Raw genomic sequence first — 25062 nt, 5'->3', positions numbered from 1 at the left:
TGTCTTAACCTCCTCTTATTGCTAACATCAAAACAACAGACACCACAAGGTAGGAATTCACAATGGAAAGGCCCAGTCGTGTTGGGACACTTTGGCATTTTCGCCACCAAGTATAGCAATAACTTCATCGGTTTCATTAGTGCTACATTACTGACATGGTATATTTTTATTCGTATAAAGCCATCGTGAGTTAACCATGCTAGGTACGAGCACACTCAGTACCGTTAAGATTACAGCTAGCCCCGCTACGTTGCGGCAGAACGTCACTATTACAAACTATTACGAAACGGACAATTAAATGTTCCATTGCTTATCTGTAAAAGTAAATGCCCGGTAGAACATTACTTATGAACGTGTATTAGTTATTAGTAGCCGCCCATCGATTCGGCATCTAGCCAATACACCAAGCGGCACTACTTCCAATTAAATATAAACTTTTGGGTTGCCTGTACTCCCACAGTCTTCCACCGAACTCGTATTACCGTTAAACACGTGATGGGCGGTAGCCAGCAGTGTGAACTAATGCCAAATACGAGAGATTTTACTGAAATAAAGTGCTGCTAGGTTGATCATCTGTAGGCGTAGGCCGAATTTACAAGACCATACGAATCAGAAAATGTATTCAGTCGTGTTCTACCAGCGATATACTTTTACCGATAAGCAAGGCAACAACCAGATTTTGAATGGAGTTTGGCGTGACTGTCTCTCCATATGAGAACGGCACGTATCCAGGGAAGATAACAGCCAAAATTAACTACAAGTATTAGCTACTGCTAAGCTCGTATGCAAACTCTAAATACAGGCATAAGTTGGACTGAACAAAACGTTTTTCTGCCTCCAGCCCAGTGTGTTATATCTCTATCAGTGGAAGCTATAGCTCAAAACTTGTCTGACAACTTCTATGTGTGTTTAAATAAAAAATTCCCCCTCTGTTATTGTAGGTCTGCTTGTCTGTGTGTGTGACTGTTTTGTGTGTGTGAGTGTGTGTCCTACAGGCTGTCATGGCGGGAGTCGGGCCCCCAGTGCCGGGGCCGGGGGCCTCAAACTGTGTGACCAAGGTGGAGCTGAGCGTCTCCTGTGAGAAGCTGCTGGACATGGACGTGTTCTCTAAGTCCGACCCGCTGTGTGTGCTTCTCATGAGCAGCTCAGGGTCTCACTGGGCCGAGGTCAGTAGGTCAGAAGGTCACTCTGCTACACACACACTCAGCTATTCAGTGACACTTTAAATTGGAGGTGCAGCTGTGCCAGTAGACCGACCAATAGGAGAACCTGCCATGTACTATTCACTTGGTACTTTTTTTAAATAGACAGTGTAGTATTGGGCTATTATAAAACAATTACAGGATCAAGTGCATCTGTTGCCTTTGTGCATTTGAACTAATTATGCAATGACTATGACTGTGATCAGTGAAGAAATTTGAATAGTTTCCGCCAACATACAAAGTTGCCTAGTACAGCTTTAACAAATAAAGAATAGCTTGTTCAGAGTAGGTTAACTGATAAAGAACAGTGTGGCAGGCTAGGCCTACTTAAACAGAATAACATTTAGCCTGCATAGCCTCCTCTACTAAACAATAGGTTTTCACTTATCAGGAGACATTTTTACTCCCACAGGAAAAGTTTTGTACTGCCCCAAAGTGCCTGCTATTAAAGACCTGATATCAGGACAGTTTCATTTGATAATCTGAGTATTTGGGAGCTGGATCAGCGCTGATCCTGACACTACAGATACTGTTGGCCTACCTCTACTTTAAAACCAGTACATTTCATGTTTCCCTGATAGGCTTGTGTGAAAGAATTGTTTCTAAAGTTCAGGTGTTTTTAGTCAGGTAGTCTCCATTTTATTTGCTGAGACCTCAGTAATATTCTTATCTGCTGTGAGTAAAAAAGTGTCTTTGACTCTGAAATGTGTGTTCGCGTCAGGTCGGCCGCACAGAGAAAATCAAAAACTGCCTTGACCCCAAGTTTGCCAAGACCTTTGTCATCGACTACTACTTTGAGGTGGTGCAGAAGCTGAAGTTTGAGCTGTACGACATCGACAGCGACTCCTATAGCCTGAAAGATGCTGACTTCCTGGGAGAACTGGAGTGCACCCTGGGACAGGTCAGCCCGCTCCTCTTACCACAACACAGAGTTACTCATTATGCTGCTTGCTCTTTATTGAGGTCGAGTGTTTTCTTTTACTGTTTTATGAACATTTTTGCTTAGGAAATCAATTAAGAGTGTTTGGATTTTACGTGGGAAAGCACATGCCATGTACGGATATATGACAAAATAATTAATCGTATATAGCATTTTAGAATTGGTGTTGGTATCGTAGCATTTCCAGTGACAGCCAGCAGTACTTTGTGCGATTGAGAAGTGATTTTGTGTCCAGATTGTGTCCTCAAGGAAACTGACTCGACCTCTGCTAGACAAGAACAAGACGCCTGCAGGGAAAGGGACCATCACTGTGAGTCGCTTTCATTTTTAAGGGTTAAGGGTGCTGATACTCAAGTGTGTGTGTGTGTGTTTGCATGTGTTCTTCAGGGTGTTTGTGTTTTTATAACAGTTTTTTTAGTAGCTCTCTTTTTTATGTTTTGTAGATATGTGCTGAAGAAAGAACGGACAGCAGGGTGGTGAATTTTGAGGTCGCAGCTAGGAAACTGGATAAAAAGGTACAGTTCAGTATTTTTGAATTCTCTTCAGGAATTCACAAGGAATGTCTACTTTAATACATTCTCATTCGCCACTAAAGCAGAAAGTTGATAAGAAGATAGTACATGCGCCCTTTAAATAAGTTGAGAATGTAAGATGGGGAATGTTGTTCTCTTGTTTTGTCTGTGCAGAACTTGAAGAGAGGCATTTGCAATATGTTTGGCAATTTAAATGAAATTTGTTAAATTTAAGTGAAATTTGATGACCTCCTCCATCATATCATCATACCTGCAACGCATGGCTGTTACATTATTGTCTGCTATTAGAGTCCGCTAAATGCCAAAAATGTATAGGAGAAAATGCTTATATTTTAAGATTTGTAGAAGAAGTCTTGAATTGCATATTATTTTCTCCTTTATTTTCAGGATTTCTTTGGGAAGTCCGACCCGTTCCTGGAATTCTACAAGCAGACAGAAACTGGATGGCAGCTGGCCCACAGGACAGAGGTACAGACACCCACCAACGACTCACTCGTTCTGCTTCCATGCTGTCCGGTCTGAGGATAATATCTTGGACAATGCATGGGGAAAACAGACAGTAACGACCACTAATCTGTGCTGTTGTGTAGGTGGTGAAGCACAACCTGAACCCCACATGGAGACCCTTCCGCATCCCTGTGCAGTCCCTCTGTGGAGGAGACGTGGAGAAATCTGTGAAGGTACAACACACGCACACACACACACACACACACACACACACACACACACACACACTAACCTAATATTTGACTAAACTCAGCTCTGTTTAATTGGTTTTAAACTCATGTATTCCCTTTGACACAATCATAAATGACAACTTAAAAGAAGAGCATTGTTCATTATTGCTTTTCTGACTTTTATTGACTTTAGATGTGCTTGTCCTCAACATCCTGTGTATTGCTATATATGCAGAGTTCCCACTGGTCATGGAATGTCATGGAATTTAAAGGGAACGTCAGGGAATATCAGGGAAGTTTCCAAATCGGTCACTTTACAGGGATATAGCAGAATGTATTTTACAAGTTACATCAGGGCCGTGATGGGAACTCTGTATATGACCTATCCATTGCCTCTTGCGCATCTGCAATTATTGGCTAAGTGTTCTTGAAACAAATAATCAAATGTGTGTTAGCATTAGTTGATGTGTTTTGATTTTTTTTCCCAACCCCTTAACACTTTTAAAGCAAGCTTGTCAGGAAGGGAAGCTTTCCAATCAACAGCACAAGTGAGTGAACTATCCCCACTGTGTGTGTTCTTCACATGGAGGATGCATTGTCTGTAACAGGAGAGGATGATGTCTTAGACACATCTGCATCTGCATCTGTCTTAAAGAAATACACCAAGCTTTTGGGAGATTGTCCCGCTGGTCAACTTACCTGTTAAATGATGAGAACATAGACACCAAAATCATCCATGTGTCCCTGGTAGAGCAATTAGCAGGTGAATTGACCATTGGGACAATCTCCTAAAAACTTGCTGTACTTCATTAAAATGCATTACTGTCAGCCATCCATGAGCTTTACTGTCGATTCAACATGTGGGCTTAGTACAATGACTGCTTTGCCATCAGATGGTCTGTCTTCTTGTTGCTGTTGCTCCTTACTGTGTCTCGACCCGTTTGTGTTTTCCTGCTTCCAACACCAAGGGATTTCTGCCCAACTCAATCCCAACCTGGGCTACTTAGTTAGACATTAGGTACAGGATACACACACACACCATTCAGACTGAAACGTGCAAATGCAATAGTTAGCATGTAATAATTTTACAGATCCCGAATGGTATTCTGTGTATCCTGTTTCAAAGGAGATAATGGGACCTTGTCTGTTCTTATGGCAGATTACGAGGCTTGTGTGTGTGTCAGAGTTAGATTTGTGAATTTTAGAGTGTTTCTTCCCCATAGTATCCTTTTCTCTCGTCACCTCTGATTTCCCCACACTGATCATAATCATCAGTTGATATATAAGAGAGATTTTTGATTTTAGGCTGGCTTTGTCTTGTTGCTCCTGACTCTCTGTGCTTCCCCAGGTGGAGTGTTACGACTACAACAGCAGTGGATCTCACGACTTCATAGGAGCCTTTCAGACCACACTCGCCCAAATCCAGCAGGCAACACAGGCGTACGCGGTGAGTTGTGTGTGTGTGTGTGTGTGTGTGTGTGCGCATCAGTCTGTGTTTGGTATGGTGCAGGGTAAGAAATTTTAGAGGGCACTGAACTATGAAATAATACATTTGGATTGCACATTGGTAAAGAAACACTCGTATACACCACATGTCCCACACTTCTTTCCCACTGCTGGAAACTGTGTGTGCTGCAAACCCCTTGATTGTTGAGTTTTTTACGATGCTGGTTGTTTTATTTTTTGTTGATGCAGCGGTTTGTGTGCGGTCAGTATTTTCTTCTTCTGCTGGCAGCGTGGTGCCACATTTTCTACTGCTCATATGCGGTTGTTTTCTGATCAAAAACTGCTCCATTTTTCACACCCAGAATCCACTGGAAAGCATTGGCCGGTCTCGGGCTCCCACAAATCACTTACGGTGGCCCACGGGGGACAGTAGTCTCATTCACATGTGAATATACACTCACTGAGCACTTTATTAGGAACACAGTGTTCCTAATAAAGTGCTCGGTACTAATACTGGGTAGGTATCGGCTAGCAAAGTGACATCTGCCTCCAGGTTCGACGTGTTGTGCATTCTGAGATGCTTTTCTGCTCACCACAGTTTTAAAGAATGGTTATCTGAGTTACTGTAGCCTTTCTGTCAGCTCCAACCAGTCTGGCCATTCTCCTCTGACCTCTCTCATCAACAAGGCGTTTCCATCCGCAGAACTGCCGCTCACTGGATGTTTTTTGTTTTTCGCACCATTCTGTGTAAACTCTAGAGACTGTTCTCTGTAATCCCAGGAGATCAACAGTTTCAGAAATACTCAAACCAGCCCGTCTGGCACCAACAACCGTGCCACAGTCAAAGTCACTGAGATCACATTTTTTCCCCATTCTGATGTTTGATGTGAACATGAACTGAAGCTGCTGACCTGTATCTGCATGATCTTATGCATTGCACTGCTGCCACATGATTGGCTGACTGGATAATTGCATGAGTAAGCAGGTGTACAGGTGTTCCTAATAAAGTGCTCGGTGAGTGAATGTATGAGAAAATGTGAACTGGGTGAAATGCCCCGAGCCCTTCGTTGATTTCTGACCCTGGTGTGGTGTGTTATGTGTGCGTCAGGAATATTTTTAAATGAGGATTGAAAGTCAACAGAGCTCCATCTCTTTGTCATCCCCTCAGGCCGAGTTTGAATGCGTCAACAGTAAAAAGAAGCAGAAGAAGAAGGGCTACAAAAACTCTGGTGTCATTATTATAAGACATTGCGAGGTACAGTGGTTTTATGTTTATTGTTATTCCAGATAAGGAAGCTAGTTGGTTCTGGTTTAGTGTATCCAGTGCTATGACACTGATAGCAGTAGTGGTTGAATAGATCTTGTGTTAGTCATTTTAGAATTGTTAGGAAAATGACGGGTTTTTGTCACTAATGTTTATCTGCAGATAGTGAAGGAGTATACCTTCCTGGATTACATCATGGGCGGCTGCCAGATCAACTTCACTGTGAGTTCTGGGTTCACACACAAGTTTTTGTCATCAATCATTCACATGTATAGAAATAAAGTTTTGCTGTTTCCTCATACTGATGATTCATGTTAAGTCTCCTGGTATTGGCATTGCCCTCATATTTCCAATCTGATGTTTTTTTTTAAATTACACTCCACATATTTAGGAAATATATTAAAACTGTGCCCAGTAAACATTGTGTCTCTAATTTGAAATTCTGTGTGTTTATCTGTTCTCCCCTGGGCCAGATCGCCATTGACTTCACAGGCTCCAACGGGGATCCCAGGTTGCCCCAGTCCCTCCACTACATCAATCCTCAGGGCTACAATGAATATCTGGCAGCTATCTGGGCAGTGGGCAGTGTCATCCAGGACTATGACAGGTAAGTAAGGCCAAACGTTGACATATTTCAGCTACAGTGGAGTTTGATAGCAGGAAAATATTCAGCTATCTAAAAGAAATCAACAGTAAATGTCAGTGTCTCAGAATCAAAGAGCGAGGGCTTCTTTCTAGACTCACTATTTTGCACCGATGTTCAACAATCAAACAGAGAAATCCATCTTAGAAGAGGCAGAGGGACCAATTTCTCCTCCAACAGTAGCCTCAATAGACCAGAATGCAATGCAGCCACAAGACATGTTGAGTTTTGAGTAAGTAGCGCAGCTGTGATCATAGACATGTAAAACCTACAGCTGAATGTCTCACTTTCAAGCTGTTTATATGCCCATACTCTCACCTTTGATTGAATTCAACAAGTTCACGCCCCTTCTCAGGCAGTTGTTGAAAGGCTTTCTGGGAAACGTAGGACATCACTGAAGTGGAAGGTACACCAAAAAAGTAAATTATGACACTTGATCATGAAATAACCCTGTAATGCATTGAACATCACAGATTGACGATTAACATTGTAAGAGATCCATGTATGGATTTTTCCTTTAATGCCTTGTTTGATGCACTAATAGTGTGAGCAGAATATAAGTTTACAATCAAAATATTCTAAAAGATACCCTTCTATGGCATTTCAGATGTCATTGTAGTACTTGGTTACTTAAGTTCTACAAGTAGTAGGTAGTTGGCTTGTGCCTAGCTTCATCTTCCTTGCTTGACCTACTTACTAAATGCGTATTTTGAAAATTTTTATATACTCCATGAGCCACCCACCAAGTCTAATCCCTTGTATGTGCAAACTTACTTGGCCAGTAAAACCTATTTTCATTGTCTTTCCCTGTGTAGTGACAAGATGTTCCCCGCCTTTGGTTTTGGAGCCCAGCTCCCTCCTACATGGCAGGTAATGTTTCCTGTAAAAAAATACATTCATATTTGTGTAGCCCTTTCTCCATTACATCATTCCATTTTTAATACATGAAAAAGTTTGTGTCTTTTATGGGCTTTTTGTAATTCAGCTCATTTCATATGTCTGATTTTTGTGTTTTGCAGGTCTCCCATGAGTTTCCCATCAACTTCAACCCATCAAATCCATTTTGTGCAGGTATGTTAGAGCTAAACTAATGTCAATTCAAGTCTGGACTTGTGTGTGTGTGTGTGTGTGTGTGTGTATGTGTACGTTTATACTGTGTGTGTTTTTGTGTGGGATTGAGGGGGTGGTGTATGCCTACACACACTTAGTCTATGCACACATGACCCACTATTCCTCTATCCACACCTTCATCCTCGTTCTCTCTCCCATCTAATTTGCAGCAAAAAATTGTTCTGCTCACCCCTTCTCCACCTTCTTCACTGTCTTTATTTCTTATTCCCCCATCTGTGTGTGTGTGCTTTAGGTATAGAGGGTGTGGTCTGTGCCTACCAGCAGTGTCTGCCCCAGGTGAAGCTTTATGGTCCCACCAACTTTGCCCCCATCATCAACCACGTAGCCCAATTTGGCAGGCAAGCCATCCAGCAGGAAACTGCCTCTGTGAGTAGCTAGCAAGCTGAATTACATGGAAATAATCTGTTGTAGATGTCTATTTTGTGTTTAAAGGATAATTCTTTTCAACTTAGGCCTTATTTTCCTAGTTTTTCCCATCATGACAATTGACTGTGTTCAAAATTTCATCACTTCACTACTCTCCAATGCACACCAAAAAGGCCAAAGCAAGCTCCAACAGTTGAACCCAAAAAGTGATTAAAATACGCCTTTTCAACACAATAACTCATCGGAGGTAAAGCTCTACAGTGAAGAAAGTGACGAAATTTTTAACACAATCATCATGGAGGTAAAAACATGATGTCCCAGGTTGAAAACAGAAGGAATTATCCTTTAAGCCCTTTTTCACAAGATATTTTTGGCTAAATATTGCGCAGACGGCAATTCAACTTTTACTTTTACAGCTAAGCTGTTCCCCCGTATGTCAGTGTTTTCACCACCTCACTGAAGTGTTCGCGTCTCTTTGCAGCAATACTATGTCCTGCTCATCATCACGGACGGAGTGATCACAGACATGGACCAGACCCGCAACGCCATCGTCAACGCCTCCCGCCTGCCCATGTCCATCATCATCATAGGGGTTGGTGGGGCAGACTTCAGCGCCATGGAGTTCCTGGACGGAGACGACGGACTCTTGCGCTCACCCTCAGGCGAGGCCGCCATGCGGGACATCGTCCAGTTTGTGCCTTTCAGACAGTTCCAGAATGTAAGCAGTAGTGTAAACCGGCCTCAGTGGGTTTTTATTTATCTTGGCGTTCCTAAAATCGCTGTCTGTCATGGCTTATTGCTTAAATAATGCACACGTTTGAATGTCTACACATTTCCTTTCAGGCAGGCACTGCAGCCCTTGCCCAAAGCGTGCTGGCAGAGTTGCCTGACCAAGTGGCCTCCTTCTTCAATTTATTCAAACTGAAACCTCCCAACGAGCCCAGTCCATCCTAGAAATGTAGGAGTACCCCAGTTGACTCGGCTACAGCACCTTCCCCCAGCTTCCACCCTGCATCTAATGCACAGCTGCATGGCTTTGAGTAGAAACCCAGCAGAGTAATGCATAGCAGTATACCATTAAGGTGCCTTCGTTCGTTTTTGCAGTGTTTTTATGTTCCACTACCATGGTACATAGTATGCTGGACATTATGTTGTCATGGTGTCTGTCTGTCTGTGTCTTATGAACACACTAACTCCACACCAACGCATGATAGAACCTTCATACTTACACCACAGGTTCCCTCTATTCATAATATTCCCATGATGTCACAAGCATTTCCCACCAATATGGCGCTTTACAATACACACAGCTCATTGGCTGTGTTTGTCATTTGATTGTAATCACCGGTTAATTTATTACAGTTATTTTCCTACCAAGATGGCCGTGTGGTGATGGAACAGAATACTATGAATAGATTATCTAAATATGGAGCACCTTGCTGCATGCATTTGCATATTAATGAGTAAAAACTGATTTTCTTGAAAACCGCTCTAACTCCTTAATGCTTTAAGATGCCTAGGTCATATAAATACCACCCATATGTTATGTGAAGATGTGGGATCTTTATTCACCCTGTCAAGGCTTATTTTGCAATAATGGCCGACTAATCATTTGACACAAAATGTTGATTTAAAATGATTTTATTGCAAGCTAAATTACAAGATTCCACCAAAATATAGTTCATTAAACAATAATAAAAAGTTTCCTGCCCTCCGAATAAAATGAAAGTAATATTGGAAAAATCTTGTGTGTCTGCAGTAATCAAGGAGTAATGTGTTTTAGCTACCAGCTGTTGCTAGTTAATTTGATTAGAAATCAACAAAATGGACCGGACTTCTGGACTGTGGAGTGATTTGATTAGATGTGAAACGGCTGTCTGTTATTCAGAAATAACAGACCTCAGGAAGCATTCACTGGCCAATCAGAATTGAGTATTCAATAATTCTGTGTCATAATCATAGATAGCTGCCTCTCACCTCTGCAACCTCCTGCTTCTCTCATCTTTTTTGTTTGTACCAGTTTCCCCAGCCATCTCCTTCTAAATCCTGTCATTTTGGCTGATTCCTCACCCCCCCCCCTCTGTCTCCAGAGTCCTCGAGAAGTGCTGGCTCAGAGCGTCTTGGCGGAGGTCCCCGGTCAGGTGGTGGACTTCTTCAACACCATGAAGTTGAGGCCACCCAATGCCGACACCAACGCCGACCCGGACGTCTCGGCCTCAGCGCCCCCCAGCGCTGCATCCTGACCACAATGACCCCAGTCTCCCCTCCTCAAGAAACCAACTGCAAATCCCCGGGCCGGACGCAATCCCACCTATAGCTATGGGATTATGATGAGTATGAGGAGTATTCATCCCTCAAGGACCCAGTCTGCCAATCATCTCTTCACATTTTGGTAGAAATGTGTCACATCTAACAATCACCACAGAATTTATCAGCCTGTCGAACTCTATCATTTGAGGCAAATTTGTGTTCAGTTCAAACAACTGTATGATGGTGCCAATACAATATTGCAACAATTGTTATAATATAAAGCCACGGTAGATACACAGATATTAACCTGCATATGCCTCAACATTTATTAACATGCATTTAACTCGATTATTTAATGTTATGTGACTTAAGTGCCAGGATTGGTAAGAATTGAAATAATTTGTTCTTGTGTTAAATTGCACTGCATGAGGACTGAATCATTATAGCCACATACTGTATTTGGAGCCAGTGATGCTGCACCAAATACTCTAGACTTCAGTAATGTAACTGTTTACAGATAACTACTTAAAGTAGTTCCCAGGTAAATGATTTTGATACACTTATGCCTTATATGCTTTTTGTACATTTTTCACTTAAGCTTTTGTGCGTTAGATTCTCTCCTTGCTGCTGTTTTGTACTTCTGCCACAAAATGTTTTTTTTTCTCTTCATTTCTGTTATCAGATTTATATACTTTATTTGTGACATTTAATACTACTTGGTGCTTCAATATCTTAAACACTTTAAGGAGAAGTCCTATACATTATCATCAGTGGAGAGCTTTGTGGTAAAATACACCTGCATGTTTCTGTGTATGTAGATTATAACCTCAATCTAACTATTGGTTTAAAAAGGAAGTAGTGTTGCTTCCCCAAGGGGAAGTGCAGTTGTCAACTGCTTTAGTGACTGTTAAGTAAATGGCCTAATACATTTCACAATAGTGTATAATCTATAATTGTTGAGATTAGTTGTTTGCACTGATGAAATATGCATCATTGCTGTGCCAAATATACTTGGCCTCTTCGTGGTCTTTGATTTTATTAATATTTTATGTGAGTATAATAATGGTAATGCAAGAGAGGATGTAAAGATTTTAAAACCCCTGCTTATGAACATAATGGCCGGTTTCCACTTTGGTTTATCCTCCAGAACAATAAAGGACAGACTGAAAGCTCTGTGTCTATTCATCCTCTTTCTGTTTCCTTTTATGTAAGATTGCTGGATAATTGGAAAGCCTTAATGTGGTTCTTGTTGTTTTCTGTTAATGCTGCGGCTTTCTTTCTCATTTCTTCCTGTCATGAAATTATGGAAATTACATTAGAATATTTCATTTTTTATTGATATTGTTATGGGATTTTAGCAAGGTTACATTCTTGTTGCCCTTGTTTCCCATTATCTATAAAACACCTCAAGCTTTGTTAAAGTAGCGAGGATAATACAATTATTCACGTTTCAATAATCTTGGTAATGACATTGCAATAATAAATTATATCTTTCAGCACAAAGCGATGTAACGCATACAGTTGAGTTAATACATCCATGATACAGATGCAGAAATACAACACAGATCACTCTCTACTGCAGGACTCCCCGGAGCATCCGTGACGTAAACGAGCGCACCCCGCTGTCAGTGTTGACTCCGCCCCTCACAATACAACTTTGACCTCCCAAAGCACTGCTGTACTGGAGCACTGGGAGCCCGACAGCCACCCAACCCTCTGTAAAACCTCCTCGAAGCTGCCTTCATCACGTTTTATTTTAGTTAGCTGCATCACCCAACAAAAGGGACATCTTCCGCTAACGTTATTCAGACTTCCTGCGGTAAGTTTTTAAGCTTTAAATAAAAGTTACTTGCCGAAGTCGCCGTGCTGAAAATAGTATCACTTTCTTCATAGCTTGCTAGCTAGCTAGCTAGCTAACATAGCTTTTTCGTAGTAAACGTTAGCATACGCTCCCCACCCACTACACTTCAGTTTATTGCTCAGTATCTCACAGTTTCCAGGAGTGTCAGGAAACAACATAATGTTACCGGCTTACTAAACATGGCCACGCTTGAGAGAGACCACTGTGTTTGCAGTTGTATGTCACTCTAGTGGTGTTTCCTACACTAGTGTTAAGCTAGGTAGTGAAAGTCTTATGGTCAAAATGAAACCCGTTTTTTGAGCAATAACGTTACAAGCTATAGAAGTGAAAATGAAGAATGTGTTTAAGGAGGAACCTTCTGTACAGGAAAATTAAATGTTTTTTTGCGAAATGTCCTTTGCCCAACATACAGTTGCTTAAGATTTGCACATTAGCCACATTGGCCAATGCAAGATGCCTATATACACTGCTGCCAAACACAGAGAAAGACTCAGTAACAAAACATATATCAGCTCTCTTGCAGGGAAGTAGTGGAGGGTAACCTTACTTAAACCCAGTTTACCCAACTTTTTATTTGCAGTAATAGAGTTTACCCACCTTTTTTATACTAACATAAATCTTTAGGACCTAAATTCAAAGTATACATTATAGTAAGTAGTATCAAACTGATGTAAGTCATGTAAATATAGAGTCCTATATGAGAAAATATATATACAGTTGAGGTCAAAAGTTTACATACACTTGTAAGGGACATGTATATTATGGCAGTATTGGGATTTCAATTATTTCTGCAGCTGTTTTTTTTCTGTAACAGAATGATTGGAAAACACATTTACTTTTTCACAAAAAACATTCACAAATTTGGTTTCTTTAACAAATTTATTGTGTGTCTTATGAAAATGTAACAAAATGTAATGGGTCAAAAATATACATACAGCACAGCTAGTATTTGGTTGCATGTCCCTTAGCCCTTTTCACCTCAATCAGCCGCTTTTGGTAGCCATCAAGCTTCTGGCAGAATTCTGGTTGTATCTTTGACCGCTCTTCTTGGCAGAATTGGTAGAGTGCAACCAAATTTGGTTCTCTCGTCTTTTCAGGACACTCCACATATTTTCAATGGGGTTGAGGTCAGGACTCTGGGAAGGCCATTCCAAAACCTTCATTTTAGCTTGATTTAGCCATCCCCAAACCACTTTTGATGTGTGTTTAGGGTCATTGTCCTGTTGGAACACCCCATTTCGTCCAAGATTTAACTTTCTAGCTGAAGGTTTGATGTTGTCCTGAAGAATTCTGAGGTAATCTTCCTTCTTTATTATTCCGTCCACTTTCTGCAATGCACCAGTTCCACTGGCAGCAAAACAGCCCCAGAGCATGATATACCTATAGCACCACTATACTTGACAGTAGGTACAGTGTTCTTAGGGTTGAATGCCTCACCTTTTCTCCTCCAAACATACTTCTTGTCATTGTGGCCAAATAACTCAATCTTTGTTTCATCTGACCACAAAACTCTCCTCCAGAAGGTTTTTTGTTTGTCCATGTGATCAGCAACAAACTTGAGTCGAGCTTTAAGGTGCCAATTTTGGAGCAGGGGCTTCTGTCTTGCACAGTAGCCTCTCAGCCCATGGCGATGTAGAACTCGCTCGACTGTGCACAGTGACACCTGTGTTCCAGCAGCTTCTAAATCATGGCAGACCTGTTTTTTGGTGATTCATGGATTACCATCCGGACCAATTTTCTCTCAGCAGAGGGTGACAGTTTGGGTTTTCTTCCAGACCTTGGCAAAGAGACCACTGTTCGCAGTACTTTGTACTTACGAACAATTGTTTGCACTGATGATCTTGGGACCTGAAGTTGCTTTGAGATGGCCCCAAGTGACATTCCTGACTTATGTAAATCTATTATGCGCTTTCTCAGATCTGTAGGCTACTGAACTCTTTGGACTTTCCCATTGTGATGTTTGTGGCTCAATCTAATGCGTGCAGTCAAACAAGCCCTATTTATACAGGCACAGAGAAGTTACCAGCTGTAGTCAATCACAATCACTAACAACAAGTTAAGAGGCAATCTCATGAAGTAAAATGACATTTTAGAACTTTCTACGCCACCAAATTTATAATATAGGTTGCTGTATGTATATTTTTGACCCATCAGATTTTGTCATATTGTCAGAAGACCCACAACAAATTTATGAAAGAAACCAAACTTGTGGGGTTTTTTCTTGACGGAAGAGGTACATTTCCCAATCATTCTGTCACAGAAAAAGAACAGTTGCAGAATTCATTGAAATCCCCCAACTGCCATGACATACATGTCCCTTACATGTGTATGTAAACTTTTGACCTCAACTGTGTACATGTATGTGTGTATATATATATGTATATGTGTATATATATATATATATATATATATATATTTATATACACATATAAGTTAGTGCTTCTCTGAAAGTACAATTGGTCTATGTTTACAGTATATAGGTGTTTGTTTACCTTATGACGGGTGATGGGCTTGGAAGAATGTCTACTAATGGTACGTTGTTCCTAAATGCTACATAATGGGTTGGTAGAGTGGTAGAAATGCTGCAGTCTTGGTGTTCATCTCTGCCTGCCTTGTTGCTACAGCCTGTGTGTTGACAGTCAGGCATGGCCGCCCAGTGTGTGACCAAGGTGGAGCTGACTGTGTCTTGTGAGCATCTCCTGGACAAAGACATTGGCTCCAAGTCCGACCCCCTGTGTGTCCTGCTGATGAACAGCTCCGCGTCCCAGTGGTATGAGGTCAGTAGGACTGCCGGATCGGGATTCATCAAACAGACGTCAGAGAGCTGCTGTCCAGTTATGATTATATAATGGCCAGGGCCCCATGGCCATTACAGATCAATCTGCCAGAAATGTGTCTTGGAACAGAGCAGGGTAATAAGTGAGCTTTGCCATAAATGGGAGATCAGAGACAACACAAAGTCATTACATAAAAGCATTTCTGTAAAAGTGCATTTTTAAGAAGCCAACAAATTCTAGATCAAAACACCCCTCCTCTGAAAAACATATTCTCATAGCTGGGCTGTCTGACATCAGACATTTTACCTGGGTGTGGCAGGTATGTCACATTGCTCCTGCAGGAGGAATGTCAGAGCAGTGTTCATTGTTAACCCTCTTATGGAAAATTCAACATTGTGTGAATCAGCAGTCAGTTGTATTGCATGACTGATCAGTGTATGTATAGGATTAAGGATTGAAATGTCCTTTTAAACCTCTGTTGAAAGTTTACAATAATGATGAGTTATTGCTCACACTTGTAGCCTGTGTCATGTTGTGGCCATGATGAAATGTGTCTATAGGAACAACCACAAAAAGCTCTACACTTTCTCAACAGCTGGCGCGCACAGAGAAGGTCCAGAATTGCCTCAGCCCGAAGTTTGCCAAGAAGTTTGTCATCGACTACTACTTTGAGATCGTGCAGAAGCTGAAGTTCGGGATTTACGACATCGACAACAAGACCGTCGACCTGAGTGATGATGACTTCCTGGGGGAACTGGAGTGCACCTTGGGCCAGGTGAGGTTCCTCTTCTTTTCTTCTGCGGAAATGTGACTTCCGTAGAAATTTGTTCACAATCTATGTTCAGCTTATCTAAAAAATAAGGTTTGTGTAAGGTTTTTCTTAATTTTCGTCTCTCTCTTGGCATGTGTGTGAGTCGAAGAAGCTGCAAGGACTTCTTCTAGCTTATAAAGCCCTAACATCGATAATAAATAATTTCACATGCTAGACTCTGACTTTACGGTCCTCTGCATAACTTTCTATTTTAATAAATTCAGTTTTTCCGTTTTCAGTTTGAGGTTTTCTACAGTTTAAATGTACATAACGGAGAGTGGAATCACAATCTTGTCAGTCAGACACATACTGGTGGTGCAATAAGACACCACTGTCTTATTGGCACTCATGTCAGAGATAAAGCGATAACATCCTTGGCAAACAACCGCTATTTAGACTCTGTTTTGGAAGTGTAATATGAGCGCACATGTTGATTTTGCGTGTTTGTTTTGGATGTCAGTGGTCTTGTGGCCTAGAAGACTGCTGTATGATATTACTCCATTACATTGAAGATTGGGCCTGTATTAAGTTCCTGTGTATAACTGTTGCTTCTAGGTTGTGTCCAGTAGAAAACTGACCCGGCCACTGGTGTTGAAGAATAAGACGCCTGCAGGAAAAGGGACCATCACAGTGAGTGGCAGAGAGAGAGAGAGAAATACTTATAAAGAAATAAAGATACCATATCATGTGGTTGGCCAATTATTTCTCTTCTATTCCCCTGTAGATCAGTGCTGAAGAAATCAAAGACAACAGGGTGGCGAATTTTGAGGTGGAAGCGAGGAAACTGGACAACAAGGTATGGGCAGTTCAGCTTGAAATCTTAAGTGTCGTAATTTCATGCCCAAAGATTCAGTTTTGCAGAAAATAATAATAAAGATGCATGTTATTTATTGGTGCATTTCTTTCTGTCTTTATTCACTTTCAGGATTTCTTCGGAAAGTCCGACCCGTACCTGGAATTCCACAAGCAGACAGAGACCGGGTGGCAGCTGGCCCACAGGACAGAGGTACACAAACTCACGCAACTGACAGTGTCACTAGTAGCTGTGTAACTGATGCGGAAAGAAAGCTACGAGCGTTTAAACATTATCGATATATCTATACAGCGTGACCCACCCCTCCCATGATAGCACTGAGGAGAAGCAGTTTGTTCCCTGTCATTATAGAACTGTTTTCTTTTGCCGGGAAAAGGGTAACAAGAATATTGAAAGGAGAACAATGATGTTTGAGACCCATTCTATACAAATAAAGTTTATTATTATTATTACTTCTTTCCTGCTGCATTCTTGGCTCCTACCCATAATTGTCTATGCTAAAAGAGGAAGAAGTGATGGCCTAGCTGCGTTATAACATAGCCTCTTGATAATATTCTGCTGAACACTATGAGATAAGCACTTACCAGCTGTATTCAGTGAGAATATGTCAGGGTAGCTCACCTTTTTCCCATCAGAAAAGTCATTGATGTTTGTTGGACAGCCTAATAGTCCCACAAGAGATGCTATAACCCTCCTCCTCTGCTCTCACCAAATGGCTCTTGTGTGATATCACTGAGCCCAATTTGATATGGCATGCTTTCCCGCTGAAAATCTAATTATTAACATTTCAGTCCTGCTGTTGTTATTGTGAAAGAGGAAGCAGAGGAAACACATTTGCTCTTGCGATGAAATCAGAGAACCTGGGTTAACATGTGGCCTGTGGTTTTACTACATGTGGCATTGTGGCTGTTGGAGCATCATAGACCAGCAGTGATGAGAAACTCTCCAATTTACTACTTATGTAACTCCTATTTATTTTTTTTACTTAAACATGTTTCTTTAGTGACAAAAACACATGTTTATTGTGTGGTGATGTATCAAATTTGGGCAGAAATGGATTAATGATCCCCATCCTAAGCCTGACTATCTAAAAGCATATTTTCTCAACTGGCACAAAGTACAATTCAGCATCTAATTTAGTAATAATACCCAAGAGAGCATTCTTTACTGTGAATACATATGACAGTGATGTGGCTAGGCACACAGCCGAGCACTATCAGCATCATGAAAGGACCCCTAATCAAAGTAAAGAATGCCCTTTTAAGGTGTTTTTATACAGTGGCTTCCAATACATGTTTACTGTATGAAAGTGTTCCTCAAAGTGGTTTACATATATAGGACCAGGAAGTAAGACAAGATTACACACTGGCTTCCTGTTTATCACAATAATTAGCACCTTGGTTGAAATTTTACAGTTGTACACTTCTATTTGAGCATAATGCCTTGATGTCTTTTAAGCCAATGTAATGAAGGAGTTAGTATTTGATATCAGGATTTTAGGTGTATATACCTACTAGAGAAGATGGTATCGTCTGAGCTAGCTTACATGCATGTTCTACAACAGGCTGATGAGGTGAATAACGGTGTGTGTGTGTGTCGGTGTGTGTGTGTGTGTGTGTGAGAGAGTAAGCAGCTTGTTTAAGCAGGTACCAATCATGTGACAGTGGAAAGAAATGCAGAAAGTAGACCCTTGACTAAACAAGATTATGGCTGAGTAGCACCTGCAGATAATATGACATAGATAAATCTATACAATAAAATGGTAAATTAAGAGCACAGGAAAATTGGGATCAGATGGAAACACTGGAAACGGGTTGAAATGCTTCATACTTCATAAAGTCAGTTAGTGGCCGGTCCTTGTAATAAGGAATAGAGAATACTTAAAAGCAGACACGGAAATCTTTTAACAATTAAGAATCTGGAGAAGTTACTATCTAACTTGGTTCTCGGTGGAGTATACCCCACATGTATAATTTTCATTTGTTGTGTCTTTAGGTGGTGAAGAACAACCTGAACCCGACATGGAGACCCTTCCGAATCCCCCTGCAGTCGCTCTGTGGAGGAGACATGGAGAAACCTGTGAAGGTATCCTAAATAAGTTTTTAACATCTTCTTCTTCTGCTTCTTGCTTTTCTTTCTTTCATATGTTATTTTTTCAGCAGATACCACTGACAACCACACGTGTTTTGATATTTTTTGGTTTGATTTCAGTCTCACTTTTTATTTGCGTATTAATGACCTAATACAGCCCTTTGAACCTTTCTTAGAGATGGAAAGATGTTTTTAGAGCTAAATTCTGTGGATCTCTATCACAGAGGTCTTGGATCATATTAACTGATTGTAGTGTGTGTTTAGTACTAGCTTGATGTTGGTCATGTTTTTTCAACCTCTGAAGCAAGCATGTCAGGAAGGGAGCTGTTTCCAAGGTTGCAGGACAAGTGAGTTGCCCAGCGCGTTGCGGTGTGTGTCTTTGTCCAACTTGCCATCACTTAACGGGTGAAGTGTGTGAAGGGAGTAGATGGGTAGTAGAAGACACTTGCATCCTCAGCCGGGTCTCTGGCCCGCCGAGGTTTTCTTCACCCGACTCGATCGTCTCATAGAGGATCCTCTCGATCCTCCATCTGAGACTAGAAATACTCTTCTTTGACTAATTTGTTTTTTCAAAAATCGACTTGAATGCAAGCTTCTGTCTACCCTTGTGCTACACAGGGTTGCGTTTTGGATGTTTTCCATTGCATGCGTTTTGCTTGCCGCACCTCAGTTCTTCATAAATTGAGGTGGATTTTTGATCTAGGTGAATGATTGATAGTTTTCTTGCTTGTTTATTTTTTTATAGTCCCACATGGCTAACCATTTCTGCCTTTTTCCAGGTTGAGTGTTATGACTATGACAACGACGGCTCACATGATCTCATTGGAACCTTTGAGACCACCTTGACACACCTCCAGCAGGCTTCACGAACCTCTCCGGTCAGATTGTGTGTGTGTGTGTGTGTGTGTGTGTGTGTGTGTGTGTGTGTGTGTGTGTGTGTGTGTGTGTGTGTGTGTGTGTGTGTGTGTGTGTGTGTGTGTGTGTGTGTGTGTGTGTGTGTGTGTGTGCGCTCTGGATTAGAGCGCCACCTAAATAGCTAAAAGCAAAATGTAAATCTCTAACCGACTGGTTTTGTCCTGGTGTTTTTCTTGCTTTGACACTGACTCCCATGCTGTGGCTTTTTCTCCTCAGGCAGAGTTTGAATGCATCAACAGTAAAAAGAAACAGAAGAAGAAAGGCTACAAAAACTCTGGTGTCGTGAGCGTGAAGCTATGCCAGGTGTGGTACTGCGTCTGCCTTATTTTATTAGATTGAAGGTGTTTTCTTGCGTGGACAGTCTGACCACTTACGATCATAAGTATAGTAGTCTACAGTTGAGATGACATATTCTCCAGTACCATTCCATTAAAAGGATGTTTATCCTTTCAGGTGGTGAAGGAGTATACCTTCCTGGATTACATCATGGGGGGCTGTCAGCTCAACTTCACTGTGAGTTCTGGGTTCTCCAGTAATGACCGATCTGTATTACAGGGTCACTGTGGGTCCTTAAGAAGTCCAAAATAGTCAAAATTTCTACATTTAAGGCCTTCTAAAAAGCATTAAATTGTTTTAACTACAGTAATTAGATGTCTAATTTTTCCACCATGTTATGCAGGTTTATTTTTTATTTTGATGCAACTAGAAAATTGACAGATTTTTACATTCGGTGATATCTAGTTATGGCAGAGTTCAGAAGTAAGGCAGAAAAAATAAGATAAATGCCATGAATTGTGTAGTTTCACCAAAAGATGTGACCAGCAGTAGTGGATTTATTAGGATTTATTTTCTTATGTTGTATTATATTACTAGAACTTCTATTAAGTTTGACCCACATGCATGTCCACTCTTAGATTAATACAATATGCCATGTTGGACTTCATGTCACTAAACATTTAATTTCCTGGCGTCCTTTTTCTTATACTGCTGTCAGAGCGTTCACTGACTATACTCAATCAGAAACCAGCTTTTTTGATTATTTTGGTTTTTAAATTGGTCTTAAATCCAATTCCAGGTAGCATTGAATAGCTCTTAAAAAGAAACCTGCAGATACCCCTGTATTACTTCCATACTTAACCTCCCCATGTCTTGGCAGGTGGCGGTTGACTTCACAGGCTCCAACGGGGATCCCAAGTCTCCCCAGTCTCTACACTACATCAGTCCTCAGGGCGTCAACGAATACCTCACTGCTATCTGGTCCGTGGGCAACGTCATCCAGGACTATGACAGGTATCCACCGCACACATACCAGCCATGTTCACGTTTGGGATGCCTGTACTGTATGTATCATGTGAAACACAGACTCGCGTGTTCATAAGCGTCATAGAGTATGTAGTGAGGAAGATGGTGTGAATTCACAAATGTGTCAGGTTAAGCCACATCCATTTACACTTCAGCGTTTTCATATAGTGTCTCAAAGCAAGAACTGGAGGGTTTGTTAGTTTGCATTTGAATGACACTACATTCTGTCACTCATTGGATGGTGTCCTCTCTCTTTCCTGTGTAGTGACAAGATGTTCCCCGCCTTTGGCTTTGGAGCCCAGATCCCTCCCACGTGGCAGGTAAACATGGACGCTCACATAAGGCTACAAATACAGTACATGCAAGATTGCAGTTTTGCATACAGATTGAATTGAAGAGTCGTGGGATGTTTAGCTACAGAAAAAGATCTCTAATTCTACTGTGTTTCACTTGATGTGTTTTACAGGTTTCCCATGAGTTTCCTCTCAATTTCAAACCAGAAAATCCATTTTGTGCAGGTAATATGTTTATAAATTAGGGAAGGTAAGTTTAGAGAGATTTGCAAAATATGTTGGCGATAGGGGTCAGTTCAGTCATTTTCCAACTCTGCTGCTTATTGTTGGCTTATACGAGTTTGCACGTGTGTGTTGATACATGTGTAATCTGCTGTTCTCCTGTGTGTGTGTGTGTGTGTGTGTGTGTGTGTGTGTGTGTGTGTGTGTGTGTGTGTGTGTGTGTGTGTGTGTGTGTGTGTGTGTGTATTTAGGGATTGAAGGGGTGGTGGAGGCCTACAGGGTGTGTCTACCCCAGGTCAAACTCTACGGTCCAACCAACTTCTCCCCCATCATCAATCATGTAGCCTGCTTCGCCAAGCAAGCCCTCCAGCAGACCACTGCATCAGTGAGTAGTTAGGGTAGTAGTAGTGTTGTTTACTTGGACACATAAGTGGGGTTTTTATAGGGGAATTTATCAACAAATGCATATTTAACATTTAATATCCAATTCATGACAATTATTTTACTAGTTTTCTTGTCGCTGTCTTCCCAAAGCAATACTATGTCCTGCTCATCATCACGGACGGAGTGATCACAGACATGGACCACACCCGCAACGCCATCGTCAACGCCTCCCGCCTGCCCATGTCCATCATCATCATTGGGGTGGGGGGGGCAGACTTCAGCGCCATGGAGTTCCTGGACGGAGACGATGGATGTCTACGCTCTCAGACAGGCGAGGTCGCCATGCGGGACATCGTCCAGTTTGTGCCTTTCAGGCAGTTCCAGAATGTAAGCAACAGCGACAACATACGCCTCAATTTATGTGATGACTGGCTTGATGTGTGATATGCACAAGTGAATGGTTTTTGCTTTGGTGTCAGCTGATTTTTCTCAGTAAGCCAACTCATTGCTACAGAAATTGCATGCCTTTCAGACTTATTTTTCCAAGCATTTCACTGCTTTGTCTTACACTTTGATTTGGTTTTCTTATTAGAAATTGGAAGCGTAGCACAGTATTGTCCACGTACACTGCCAGTTTGTCTCCCCCAGCCAAGTGATGCCCAACTCCTCAACCTGGTGCTCACCGAGCTTCTCTCTGTGCCTTGTGTATCCATCTCTTTTCAGGCACCAAGACAGGCTCTTGCCCAAAGCGTATTGGCCGAGTTACCTCAGCAAGTGGCCTCCTTCTTCAGTTTATTCAAACTGAAGCCTCCCCACGAGCCTACTCCTTCATAGGGGTACCCCAGATATTTCAGTCATAAACCCCAACACCTACCCCAGCCTTTCCTTAGCCTATATGAATGATTGCCTCAGTCAGTCATCGCATGAATAATTGCATGTAGTACTTGCTATTCTGCTGTATTTGACTTTGTGATCCTACTCTCATCAAAACATTGTTTTGATGAGGGTTCATCATTAGTGCTGTGTGAGAAAGCGGTACAGCAAATTCTGTTGTATTTTCTGTCTGAAGCTCAGTAGCACTGATGACAAATCTCAGCAACATATTGATATCTTTAACTTACATTAAACTCATTTTCTTCACCATCATAAACTTCTGCCTTCTCTGGCTTTTCAAACATTTTCCCTTTATCAGATCTGATCAATGGAAACAATAAGCTAATTTCTCTCTCTTTGTCTCTTCACTATTTTGCACGTCACTATTTTTTTTGCCCATATTTTTGCTTATATTTGTTTGCTCTCGTCCCACACTTATCCCTTTTTTTAACTCCTCTCCTCTGTACTTCAGGCTCCTCGAGAAGCACTTGCGCAGAGCGTGTTGGCAGAAGTTCCCAGTCAGGTGGTGGGGTTTTTCAATACCATGAAGCTGATCCCACCCAATAACAACTCTGCACCAAACCCTGCTGGGACCGCCTAATACCACAAGGAACAAACCACAGATGAGAGCCCGCTCTTCCCAATCGGGGACCAACACCCAATAGAACCAATCACGCTTCCAGCACAGAGAATCTCCTCCTTTCGCCCTCTTTCAGCTCATTACCCAATTACCCAAACTCCCCTCCTCAACCCTTTCTCTCTCTTGTGCAACAAATGCCTAAAAGTTATACACAGCGACCCCATTATGAGACACCGTCCGCATGCCTCCTACTTAAGCACTCCACACAGTTGACCAATCATGGTGAACCATGTCCAAACAGATCTAGCCATTGTCAGATATTAACATGCTTATGTGCGTTCCTTTTTACCTATTATCCATAACGCTTTGTCAGCTTGAAAGGGAAACTATTCTATAAAGTAATAGTGTGTTTAACATGGAAAGATTTGGAAAAAAAAGTTGGCCTGCTACATGACAAATAACGCCATAGGGTTAATAATGGGAACCTGGTTTGACTGAGGAGATAAACTAAGTTTGTTAAGTTGCCTATATGCCGATTACATTGTCAGAGAAATATCTACAGTTATTAGCATGATTATGTACATTATGTACATATAGCCAAATAGCTTCGTAGTTGCTGCTGTTTTTATGCTGCCTGTTGCACACAAAGTATATTTTTGCCTAATGTAAATTGTTGCACATGCTATCCTATGTACTAACCTGTTATAACCGCATACACTGTTAAGATTGACTATTGAGTCAATTTACTCATAATGAAAGGCCAAACCCCTTCTTTTTATATGTAGATTAGAACCAAATATCAACCCAGAGCAAGTCATACCTTAAAAGAACTATGAATGGTAAATGTTTGAGTGTCGAATGTTGAATTTGACTACAAATGTAGCTTTCATAGCAGAGGTAGTTGTATAGTATCAGTGTCATTGCTTATAAAATGCTTGTTGCACGATCTGCCACTGTTCAGATTGGTAAAGATGCCATATATGTCAACTTTAATCATGCTGTTACTGTATAAATACAGTGCTGCATGTTGTGTCATGTTGATTTGTCCCATGTTTACTGGAAGAGTTCGACTGGATTTTCTATTTCTGTTGTGATTCATTGATGTTTCTATATGGATATACAATGGAAGCTATAAAACACATGTAGTGGCTGTATGCTGTTGTGTACCAACTATTTACTGCTCTGCAAAGCTTAAAATGGGTTCATGTGCCTTAGCGTCGACACAAGCTAAGTCATGCTTGTTTCCTTGTTAAGGATTGATTGCAAATAAAACATATTTCTTATTCAATGCAAATATATGTGAAGTTCTTTCTCTCTGTAGTAGGTTTAGGAAAATACTTTACATTTACATTTGAGATGCCCCCGGCAGTGGAGAGGTGTTGTCTTTGCTGAGGTTGGGGAATATTGTACTACTCCTGATCGCTTTGAGAAACCTGCCTCAAACATATAGCAGCATCTGAAGGATATTAAATTATTCCTGCATGATGATCTCGAGGTCTCTGGATCCCTTTGGAAATGGTTTCATAATGGATCTCAGTTTTGTTTGTCACAGGATTATTGCAGCTCTATTACATTCTATAGCATGAATACATACTCAGTACATTTCATGGTCATTCTCCAACAGTGTGCACTTCTGCAAATGACCAAATGCTGAAGCTGCCGGAGTTAAAATGGAGTAACATAGTGG

General features: G+C 41.3%; 2 protein-coding genes across 4 annotated transcripts; both read left to right on the top strand.

The window, feature by feature from the left end:
* Window positions 1-29: 29 nt before the first annotated feature.
* On the top strand, window positions 30-11617 carry LOC139909748 (copine-3-like). Of its 2 annotated transcripts, XM_071896958.2 has the most exons (17): window positions 30-49; window positions 942-1166; window positions 1924-2103; window positions 2378-2452; window positions 2586-2657; window positions 3063-3143; window positions 3266-3355; window positions 4701-4799; window positions 5967-6053; window positions 6225-6284; window positions 6536-6669; window positions 7521-7575; window positions 7725-7776; window positions 8069-8202; window positions 8684-8920; window positions 9046-9160; window positions 10293-10433. In XM_071896958.2, exons 2-16 carry the CDS (start codon window positions 1002-1004, stop codon window positions 9154-9156), a joined length of 1632 nt encoding a protein of 543 aa, XP_071753059.1. In that variant the 5' UTR covers window positions 30-49; window positions 942-1001; the 3' UTR covers window positions 9157-9160; window positions 10293-10433. The 2 variants fall into 2 exon arrangements, with proteins under 2 accessions (XP_071753059.1, XP_071753058.1); XM_071896957.2 differs by lacking the exon at window positions 9046-9160 and having other exon boundaries at window positions 10293-11617.
* Window positions 11618-12122: 505 nt separating this feature from the next.
* On the top strand, window positions 12123-24663 carry LOC139909746 (copine-3-like). 2 transcript variants are annotated; one of them, XM_071896954.2, is made up of 16 exons: window positions 12123-12271; window positions 14938-15090; window positions 15686-15865; window positions 16457-16531; window positions 16626-16697; window positions 16827-16907; window positions 18711-18800; window positions 19586-19684; window positions 19938-20024; window positions 20175-20234; window positions 20878-21011; window positions 21289-21343; window positions 21490-21541; window positions 21790-21923; window positions 22073-22309; window positions 23268-24663. In XM_071896954.2, exons 2-16 carry the CDS (start codon window positions 14959-14961, stop codon window positions 23394-23396), a joined length of 1617 nt encoding a protein of 538 aa, XP_071753055.1. In that variant the 5' UTR covers window positions 12123-12271; window positions 14938-14958; the 3' UTR covers window positions 23397-24663. The 2 variants fall into 2 exon arrangements, with proteins under 2 accessions (XP_071753055.1, XP_071753056.1); XM_071896955.2 differs by lacking the exon at window positions 12123-12271 and adding an exon at window positions 22646-22758 and having other exon boundaries at window positions 14923-15090; window positions 23268-23402.
* The last annotated feature ends 399 nt before the right edge of the window (window positions 24664-25062 follow it).

This window comes from Centroberyx gerrardi, chromosome 22 (assembly GCF_048128805.1).
Source record: "Centroberyx gerrardi isolate f3 chromosome 22, fCenGer3.hap1.cur.20231027, whole genome shotgun sequence".
NCBI lineage: Eukaryota > Metazoa > Chordata > Actinopteri > Beryciformes > Berycidae > Centroberyx > Centroberyx gerrardi.
Note: the sequence above shows the minus strand (reverse complement) of the source record. Positions and strands in the feature narration are given on the sequence as shown.

Excerpts from the sequence above, each read along its gene's own strand:
- LOC139909748 (XM_071896957.2), top strand. The coding sequence starts at position 1,002 with ATGGCGGGAGTCGGGCCCCCAGTGCCGGGGCCGGGGGCCTCAAACTGT. Across the intron at positions 1,167-1,923 it reads CAGGGTCTCACTGGGCCGAG|GTCGGCCGCACAGAGAAAAT; the intron begins GTCAGTAGGTCA and ends TGTTCGCGTCAG. Across the intron at positions 6,285-6,535 it reads GCTGCCAGATCAACTTCACT|ATCGCCATTGACTTCACAGG; the intron begins GTGAGTTCTGGG and ends CCCCTGGGCCAG.
- LOC139909746 (XM_071896954.2), top strand. The coding sequence starts at position 14,959 with ATGGCCGCCCAGTGTGTGACCAAGGTGGAGCTGACTGTGTCTTGTGAG. Across the intron at positions 21,012-21,288 it reads GTCATCCAGGACTATGACAG|TGACAAGATGTTCCCCGCCT; the intron begins GTATCCACCGCA and ends TTTCCTGTGTAG. Across the intron at positions 21,924-22,072 it reads TCCAGCAGACCACTGCATCA|CAATACTATGTCCTGCTCAT; the intron begins GTGAGTAGTTAG and ends GTCTTCCCAAAG.